The sequence below is a fragment of the Brassica oleracea genome, chromosome C1 (assembly GCF_000695525.1).
Source record: "Brassica oleracea var. oleracea cultivar TO1000 chromosome C1, BOL, whole genome shotgun sequence".
In the NCBI taxonomy this organism is placed as follows: domain Eukaryota; kingdom Viridiplantae; phylum Streptophyta; class Magnoliopsida; order Brassicales; family Brassicaceae; genus Brassica; species Brassica oleracea.
In genome coordinates this window covers 34,356,359-34,365,799 of record NC_027748.1, presented here as the reverse complement: position 1 = coordinate 34,365,799, position 9,441 = coordinate 34,356,359, and the positions used below count along the sequence as shown (strand labels likewise).

The 9,441-nt window shown below is 36.4% G+C and overlaps 2 protein-coding genes and 1 pseudogene across 2 annotated transcripts; 2 read left to right on the top strand and 1 right to left on the bottom strand.

Annotated features, from left to right (window-relative positions):
* Positions 1-269: 269 nt before the first annotated feature.
* LOC106338169 (agamous-like MADS-box protein AGL62) lies at positions 270-1,544 on the top strand. The gene is made up of 2 exons (XM_013777207.1): positions 270-593; positions 1,038-1,544. Exons 1-2 carry the CDS (start codon positions 270-272, stop codon positions 1,542-1,544), a joined length of 831 nt encoding a protein of 276 aa, XP_013632661.1.
* Positions 1,545-2,842: 1,298 nt separating this feature from the next.
* LOC106300382 lies at positions 2,843-3,298 on the bottom strand (annotated as a pseudogene).
* A 3,117-nt stretch (positions 3,299-6,415) lies between these two features.
* Positions 6,416-8,339, top strand: LOC106315168. Its single transcript, XM_013752926.1, has one exon. It carries the CDS (start codon positions 6,739-6,741, stop codon positions 8,143-8,145), a length of 1,407 nt encoding a protein of 468 aa, XP_013608380.1. The 5' UTR covers positions 6,416-6,738; the 3' UTR covers positions 8,146-8,339.
* The last annotated feature ends 1,102 nt before the right edge of the window (positions 8,340-9,441 follow it).

The window sequence follows — 9,441 nt, the reverse complement described above, 5'->3', positions numbered from 1 at the left end:
TACATCTCACAGATTTTGATGCAATGTAACAGATGAAATAACAACACTATATTAAAAATCATGCATTTCATACTAATTTTGATAAAATATCAAGATTTTAATTTGTTTCTAAAATGGCAAAAATAATATTTAATATAAATATAATAAACAAGTTTGAGTTAATTTAGAACCACTCGAAATGGTAACGGTTGGTATTTTATGTTCGACTATTAATATGCGATGATCTTCTGTTTGTTAACACCAACTCATATTTTTCAAAAATTTGTAAAATGGTGACAAAAAATAAAGGTCGCCAAAAAATAGAGATGGTGAAAATGAAAAACGAAAATAATCTTCAAGTTACTTTCTCAAAACGAAGATCCGGTCTTTTCAAAAAAGCTAGTGAGCTTTGCACGCTTTGTGGTGCAGAGATTGTTGTTATTGTATTTTCACCTGGCCGAAAAGTTTTTTCTTTTGGTCATCCAAATGTTGATGTTGTAATTGATCGCTTCTTAAATATTAATCCACATCATCCTCACCAAAACAACAATTTGCAACTTAATGAAGCCTGTCTAAATGCAGTTGTACAAGATCTCAACAATCATCTCACTCAGGTAAATTTTACATTTCCAGTTTTTAGTCACAACATTTATTATTTAAGCTATATGTTAGAGTTTGATGCATTTACTGGATTATACTCAAATTTTTTGTTGAAGTATTATATAATTTACCTAATATTTTTAGTTAAATAATAATCTATCAACAAGAGAAAATATCGTTTATTAGAATAGTGTCCATGATCTCTCTCCTTTGTAAATTTTTTTGTCTATTTGGATTTCAGATCTTCTTTAAATAATCTCATTTTGTAGACCCCCAAGAAGTCTGAATAGTTTAAATATAATCAACTCCTTCGAAACAATGGAATTTTTAAAAGAAAATATATAAGTATTTAATTTATATTGTATTATTATAAATTTTATTATATGGCCTATTTGATTTATAGGAAATGTAATTTGAAATTTGTTATTTAGACTAAGTAAAAAATACAACGAAAACAGGTAACAGAGCAATTGGAAGAAGAGAAAAAGAGAAATGAAGACTTGAAGCAAAAGAGAAAAGATGATAAGAAGTCTGAGAATTGGTGGGAAGACCCTATAGAAGGATTCAACTTATGTCAACTTATTGAATTCAAATGTGGTTTGGAAAATTTTAAAAAGACAGTGACAACTGAAGCCTCCAAGTATCTTCAAGTGACTGGTCATAACTTCTATTTTGGAAGTTCTAGTAATGCTACTTTTGGAATTTTTGATAATGATGGTAATACCAACAGTGAGTTGGACCTATTTAATCATCGAAGATTGGTGGATATGAACACGTTCTCGGGCAATCATCAAAACATGATCATTCCTCATCCTTCCACAACACCGTATGGGAATAATGTTATTGAAAGGTTTGCTCCAGAACACGACCAAAACCAGAACCAATATTGTTTTAAGCAAGAACGTGCTTCCGAATGTGACCATCAACCTGATCATCCTCCTCACTGTCGACATGAATACTATTGATCTTTAATTTTTCCATAAAACACAATATTTCACTGTTTTCTAATTATATTTTGTTTTGGTTTTATTTGATACATTTGAGATGTTACTTTGGACACTATTTCTATTTATAATTTTTCTTTTGCCGAGCTTGGTAAACACATTTTTTTTCTTCATTTTATTGTTATTTTTTTATGTTTCAGAATTCAGATGTTTTTGTAATCTATAGTGAACTCTCTTACTCAACTTTTATAGTGAATTTAGTAATCTATATCCTCTTAACACTTCTCTGCAATTTTTTATGTTTGCATACATTATTTACACATAAGATAATGATCTGTTTGATTTGATTTGTTCAAAGAAACAAGAACATGGTGACCAGCACATGCTAGGTCCTTGGTCGTTTCGGTCTCTAGTCTGGACCACTTTGGTGGGGCCAAGACACTCGGTTATAAAAAAAAAAGAAACAAGAACATGAAATCTTTTGATTAATGATTCGATTCTAATGATCAAAATATTACATAAATACAGGAGCCCCATAGTTAATAATTTTTTTTTGACAACTAAAGGCTATTTTTTGTTCGACAAAAATAAACTCAAAAGGATAACACATATAGAAAAAAAAAACAAAAGTCTGAATCTTGTAACAAGAAAGGCCCTGTTCGTTGTCAAAACGCCGAAACTAGCGTCAGCGATCCAAATTAGAACGTGAAACTAAGTAAAGCTTAGTTGGATTTAGACGCGGTGATTCTTAAATGCTTCAGACTTAGTAGGGGTTATTGGTTGTTGTATTTTAATGGATTTGAGAATCCGAACTAAATCTAGTGTTATTGGTTCTATGATTTTCAAATCTGTATTAAAATCATGTGTTATTGGTTTAATGATTCATAAATTCTGTATCAAATCAAGTGTTATTCAATTGTATGGATTTACTAATATATTTGATTTTATAATGGATTTGAATGAATTTGTTTGGATTTTTTAGTTAAAAATACAAAGACTCAAATCCGAGGGAAAACCTCTGGATTTACATATTTTACTTGGATTTATAAATGCTATATGGATTTCTAAATCAATCAAAATATATAAACCAATAACATCTCCTTAATAGACTTCAGGTCGCCGGAATTCATAGCGCCAGCGTTTTAAGAATGCGGAGTCGACTTTTAAACGCTAGCGACTAGTTTCTCTCACATCCGTTTTCCATTTTGCCGTCGTTCGCGTTTGTTTCTGGTCACCGGTCGCTGACGCTCCGCGTCTTCCACCCGAACAGGGCTAAAAAAGAGAAGTCGCTGGAATTCAAAGACAAGATTGTAATCTAAAGCGCATGAATCTAAGAATCAGAAATGGTGACCTCGACCTCAACACCAGGCTCAATGGTGATGGAAGTGATCTGCTTCACAACATCAGGAGAGATGAAGAGATCGATCACACGCTTGTGTACAAGGAGCTCAAACCTGTCCCATGTGTTGGTTCCTTCACCACAAGGAGCTATTCTTGTGGTAATCTTGAGAACTTTAGTTGGCATCCTCACTGGTCCTTTCACTCTCAATCTCTTGTCTTTGGCCCCACAGCCCAAGTCAGTGCACACCTTCTCAAGGTTTTTGACGTTTTTTGAGGAGAGTGATTCTGATCTTGTGAATCTGCTCTTGTGGCTCCTCAAATCTTGTCTTTCCTTGCTTCATTGGTGGTGCGTAAGCCATAGCTTTCTACTACCTTTCTTTTCAAGTTCCTTAAGTAGAGAACAAAGAAGATAGGAGCCGCTGAATTGATGAAGAAACTGGGCGACGAAAGGCTATTCTATTACTTAAAAACTTGAGGTGGTCTGGGTAACCAGACCGAAATAAAACAATCGATAAAACATATTTCTCTATGGAAGGACCTCGCAGTCCTAGCTAAAGAATCAAAAATATGGTTTTGCGCTCGTGGAATATGAATGATCTTGAAGTCCGGAAAACATATCTGCAGAGTCTATATTCTCTCCAGTTCTGTTGCAAAGCTTGGCCAAGCTTTGGGCTCTTTAATCATGGCGATTAAATCATTGCAATCTGTCCCAAATCTTTGGCATGTTGAATGCTGAAGCATATTCTCCATCGTCCAACGTAGTGCTTCCACTTCTGAATGCAAGGTAGACTCTCGCCATAGATAATTCGTGTTCCCATAATGGACTATCATCATAGATACGGAAGGTTGTCTTCATAGTGACATATAGACATATTCAGTGTGTTTTTTCATATGTAAATCAGTCTAAAATGTTTAGACCCTACAAAAAAATGTTATAAATAGCTACATGTTAAATAGTTAGAAACAAAGCTACAACCCTCTCCCGTACTTTATCCAACTGTGAATTGAAATGCATAAATTTTGTCTGATTTATACTAATATTGCAACACCCCTATCCGTCTTTCTCGTGTGCTTACAACCAGTGGCAGATGCACATGAAGTAAGAGGGGGGCATCTGCCCCCAACTCATTTTGAAAATCCTATGTAAAACATTGACTAATTTTAAATATGACTCCCCTGTTTTAACAAATATATCTTTAGTTTTATGAACAGTTTTAATTATGCCCCCTACAAACTTTTTCTCTAGCTCCGCCCCCGCTTACAACATTCATTCTAAGTTTGTGTATCAATCATGTCTGATGGTCTCTGAGAGGTTTAAAAAAGTTGCTTGTTCACACTAAAATCTAAGCATGATCTTTTTTGGTATTTTGGTTTCATTCACCCGATATAGTGAATCACTTTTCGATATATTACTTATTGTTTTATCCTTCCAACTCAACCATATTTCATTATGAAGTTTTTTTTGTAGATAAGTGATAAAATTGTCAATTTAATTTTTTTAACACAAAAAATATTTACTAAACGAGGATGTACAAATATATGATAAAATTGTAAAAGGAGACGAGGCTCTTGAACAAAATCCAAAATAAAATACTATTACTTGATCAAAGTAAAAAATAAAAACTATTACGTTATATAACCCATACGTTGTACAATTTTTTTTTTTTAAACGTTGTAATTTTTTTTTTTTTAAAAAACGTTGTAATTTTTAGTTTTTCAATTATAGTCACGAATCACGACTATGCTACTATCCCAATTTGATTTGACGTTGAACATGATGGTATATATAGATAAATGAAGACTATTTAGGTACATAAATAATTTAAATTGAACTGGGTTTTGTTAATGTTGAACGTAGTTAGAAATTGCACGTCTTTTTGTTTAATAATAATATGAATACTATCTTGGTATCGAAAAATCGCTATAGATCCTGAAGCTATCTATGAATACTATCCTGAAGTACTAACTTCTTTTGTCTAGAGTAAATGTATTTAGCATAGTCATAGGTTTTATACAAAGGATGTATGAAAACAAGGTAATTTGTATATAATTATCACAGGATTCTAGTGATTCAACCTCTACGCATGTGTCGCTGATGTATCCAGACATAGGAAGTTGGAGTAATATATTAAAAGCTGCAATATGAATCTGATGATCTCGATAATAAGGTACTTTCTGATCTTAATAAAGAAATATATATGGCCATATATTATGGGCATACAGCTGCGGCTCGACAGTCTCCTCGCGGTCTTCTCTGTAGTCTGTAGGACTCACCTTTTTTATATCCGTCAAACTTATAATTAGAAAATAATTATCACTCAAATGTTTATAAAAACCCCATCATAATATATGAAGACATAGCCGGTGGCGGCGGAGGCAGAAAATAATTTTATTGAGAACACAAATATTAAATGTTTTTATCTATGTTATTGTTATGTGTATTTTTAGGAGGTTTAAGCAAATCTATAGAAACAAACGTTATTTTAGAATGGAGACATATAGACTAGGATCAGTGCCGGTCCTGAGATATTTCGGGTCCAATGCGAAACCAAAAATATGGGCCCAAAATGACAATAAAAATTTTAGTTACGAAATTAAAAGTGAATTTACAATATTTTCAAGATTGCAAAAGTTTATCAATCCTAGAAATTATCTATTTACTCTTTTTATATTATAAACTAATGAAAAAAATATTCAAGGTTTTATTATGTTGCAATTTGATTAGGATCCATTCTTACATTTGTTACAAAAAAAACAGTATAAATTGTAAGCTTTCAAGTGTATAAAATTATAGGCCCCATACCAATGTTTCTTGAGTATCTGCTCAAGACCGGGCCTGACTAGGATTTAGTAACTTACACTAATTTTTGAAATTTTGTTGGGTTCAGTGGCCTCCACTGGACATAGCAAAACGCCAGAGAGGTAAGGAAGGAAACGACAACGGTATGAAAGCAGTTTTACTCTTTCTATAGTTGTCTTCCCTTAATTATTTAGTTGAAAGAAAAAAAGAAATCATATAAAATGATTTTATATTAGCCACTGAAGAAGATGCCAACTAAATTACCTACGTGCTCCACTTTGGGGCCAGCTCATCTCGAAGTGGTGAACAGAGAGACAGATAAAGATCGCGTAAGAGAGGGTCCATAGTAGCTTATCTTAGACCCCACATGGTATCCAATGGCAGCGATTAGCCTCTTGCGTCCACGGTGTGTTTCACAATTATCATTCGTGCATATTAAAAAAAAATTCCATACCGGTTCAATATCATATCAAATCAACAAATATGTGTGATCCTTGTCCCATATCTACCGACTATAAATGTTGGATAAACGTAATTTTGTTTCAATAAATAAACGTAATTTTGTTATTATTTTATTATAGTGTTAAGATAAATGTTTTGATAATTTCTTCCTTACCATTGGTTCAATTCTCAGTAAAATAATTTATGTTTGCATTGCTTATATAACGATTGTATCAATCCCTATACGTTTCTACAATACATAAACAAATTTAGAAAAAGGAAAATCAAAAACAAAAATTGAAAGGAAAGCTGGTTTTAAAAACGTTTGAATTTTTTTAAAAGTTAAAATAACGCTGCCTATCTGGAATATGATAGGTGAGAGGGTAAGCTCACTGTTTCACTTTGACCCCACAGGATCTGTATTTTTGTAAACAAAATATTTACTGAATATATTTATATTTGACTCTTAAATAATTTAGATACATTCCCCAGCTGTTTGCCAGGCTGTTTCTATTTCTCCGTTTTAATACCACCTTCTCCTCCCCTTCCTCACTCATTCAACCCACCTTAGCTTCATCTCTCTCGCCAATCTCAAATTCGATCAAAATCGTTGAGAATCCAATCTTAAATCAAATGGATCCGTGCTCTTTCGTACGGATCATACTCGGTAACTTGACCGTTAGGTTTCCGGCGACGTCTCCGTCTTCTTCATCATCCGAACCGTCTGTTTCCGGGATCAACCCTTCTACTCCTAACTGCTACTGCAAAATCAGATTCAAGAACTTCCCTCGCCAGATCGCTTCTGTTCCGGTCATGTTCCGAACCGAATCTGAATCCGAGACCCGCTCCTCCGGTAACATCTCCACCGTCGCTGCTTGCTTCAGTCTTAGCAAAGCTCAGATCCAGGTGGCACTTAAGAAGCCTAATTGGAGCGTCCTCTCAATCGAGACTTACTCGCGCGTCGGCGATGGCGTTAGCGGCGCGTCGTGTGGACTCGCTTCGGGGAGTGAGAAGTTGCTCGGTAGATTCGAGGTTTCGATTGATTTAAAATCTGCGGAGACTAAAACGTGTTTGGCGCACAACGGATGGGTTGCTTTGAGGAGGTCTCAGAGAGGGGGAAAGTCAGGATCCGATCCGGAGCTCCACGTGACCGTGCGGGTTGAACCCGACCCGAGATTCGTGTTTCAGTTCGACGGCGAGCCGGAGTGCAGCCCTCAGGTTTTCCAAGTGCAAGGGAACACGAAACAAGCCGTCTTCACTTGCAAGTTCGGCGCGAGGAGCTCCAACTCCGGCGATCGGAATCAGTTAGGCAGTTCTTCGATGAGATCGGAGAAAGAGCAACCGTCGAAAGAGAGGAAAGGCTGGTCCGTAACTGTCCACGATCTCTCCGGCTCACCCGTAGCGATGGCCTCTATGGTAACACCTTTCGTACCGTCTCCCGGTTCGAACCGCGTGAACCGGTCGAGTCCCGGCGCGTGGCTAATTCTCCGACCCGACGGTTGCACGTGGAAGCCGTGGGGGAGATTAGAGGCGTGGCGTGAATCCGGTTACTCCTCCGACGCGCTAGGTTACCGTTTCGAGCTCTTCCAAGACGGAATCGCCACTGCGGTTTCCACATCGTCGTCTGTCGGCTTGAAAAATGGCGGGAGTTTTGTTATTGATGTCACCGGCGGGAACACCACGGCGGCTTCTACGCCGACTACGAGTCCTCAGGGAAGCTGGGATCTCGGGTCCGGATCCAGCGCCGGGTCGAGACCTGCATCGAGGCCAGGATCAGGATCCGGGTCGGATTTTGGGTATCTGCTGCCGCAGCATCCGGCGCAGAGCCGAGGGTTCGTGATGTCGGCTTCGGTGGAAGGAGTGAGGAAACGGAGTAAACCCGAGGTGGAAGTTGGTGTGACGCACGTGACTTGCACGGAGGATGCAGCAGCGCACGTGGCGTTGGCTGCGGCGGTGGATCTGAGTTTGGACGCTTGCAGGCTGTTCTCTCAGAAGATAAGGAAAGAGCTGAGACAGCAAAGCCAGCTTGGTGTCGTTTGATGTGCATTGCTTTGTCGTTTTACCAATTCATGAGTTGTCTTCCACCCGCAATTTTTTCTATTTTTCATAAAAAATGTTTGAATTTTCTATTTTTTTTTGGTAAGGTAGCGTTAGGAATTAGACCAACTTTATATCTTCATGTACAGCTAATGAATGACAGAAACAACTTCGTATATCTCATTACCCTTTTCATTTACCACAAATTATTTTATATCATTCAAAAATATTAATATGAAATTTCTCCAACCGGAGGATCACAGTTTATGTAACAAGAGTAGCGCCACTGCTACACACCACTTTAGCGCATCCGAATCGCAGTGTTTTGAAACTACTTGTGTGCCATGTTGTCACGTGCCACCATCTGAATCGGTCACGTGTTGCTATTTTAGTTGTAGTACTTTACTACTCTTTCTCGTCGATCCACATATCTGAAGCATCCTCAGCCGACATATCTACTTTCCTCCACGCTATGTCTCTCTCCAAACGGTTCATTCGAAATGGACCGTGGCACAATCACGAACCATCTGGTTTGCATAGCTTAAGGCATAAGTAACGACCTCATCGTCCCAAACCAATGGGTCTAGACCGACCTAATTCCGGGCTTCGTTTTGGGCCTCCTTACTTCAAATTTTCGACTAAAGATGAAAGAAAGCAAGCTATAGGAACGAGGGGGTGAGAGAAATAAGATGTTGAATACGTGATGGTGTTGAAGCTTAGGAGTTAATATGATTATTTTATATTTCAAAATTTGGAATAGTTAACAACTTTTGATTGAAACAGAAGAAGACGACTGTATTAACATACTATAAAAATACATAGGAGTTAATACGTGTACTTAATACAGTATTTTTACCCAAATTAAAAAGAAGACCGTGTTAAGATAACAACAAGTCAACGTTCTTCGTATTCATTGAATTCTGCTATTATTGGGGTTTGAATGTTTGTACACGTATCTCTTACTAATGACTGCAAATTTTGAAATCTTCTTATTTTGGAATATGATCACAAATTAAATTTAATTGTCAATTAGAATATCAATTTAATTTGGCTCTACAAAATAATGGAACGTATGAAAAAGTATATTTACATTTGAGTTATGATAAATGTATAGTGAAAAAAGTCTGATAACAAATAACTAAACTACTAATAGATAAAAAAATATCAAATTGTAGGCGGTTTAACTAATCAAACTAATAAAACTAAATGCACAAGAACAAAAAAACATCGATTTTCCGTTTCTAAATTTATTTACATCATATGTAGGCACCACCTTTTGTCCTTCCGACAAGAACACCA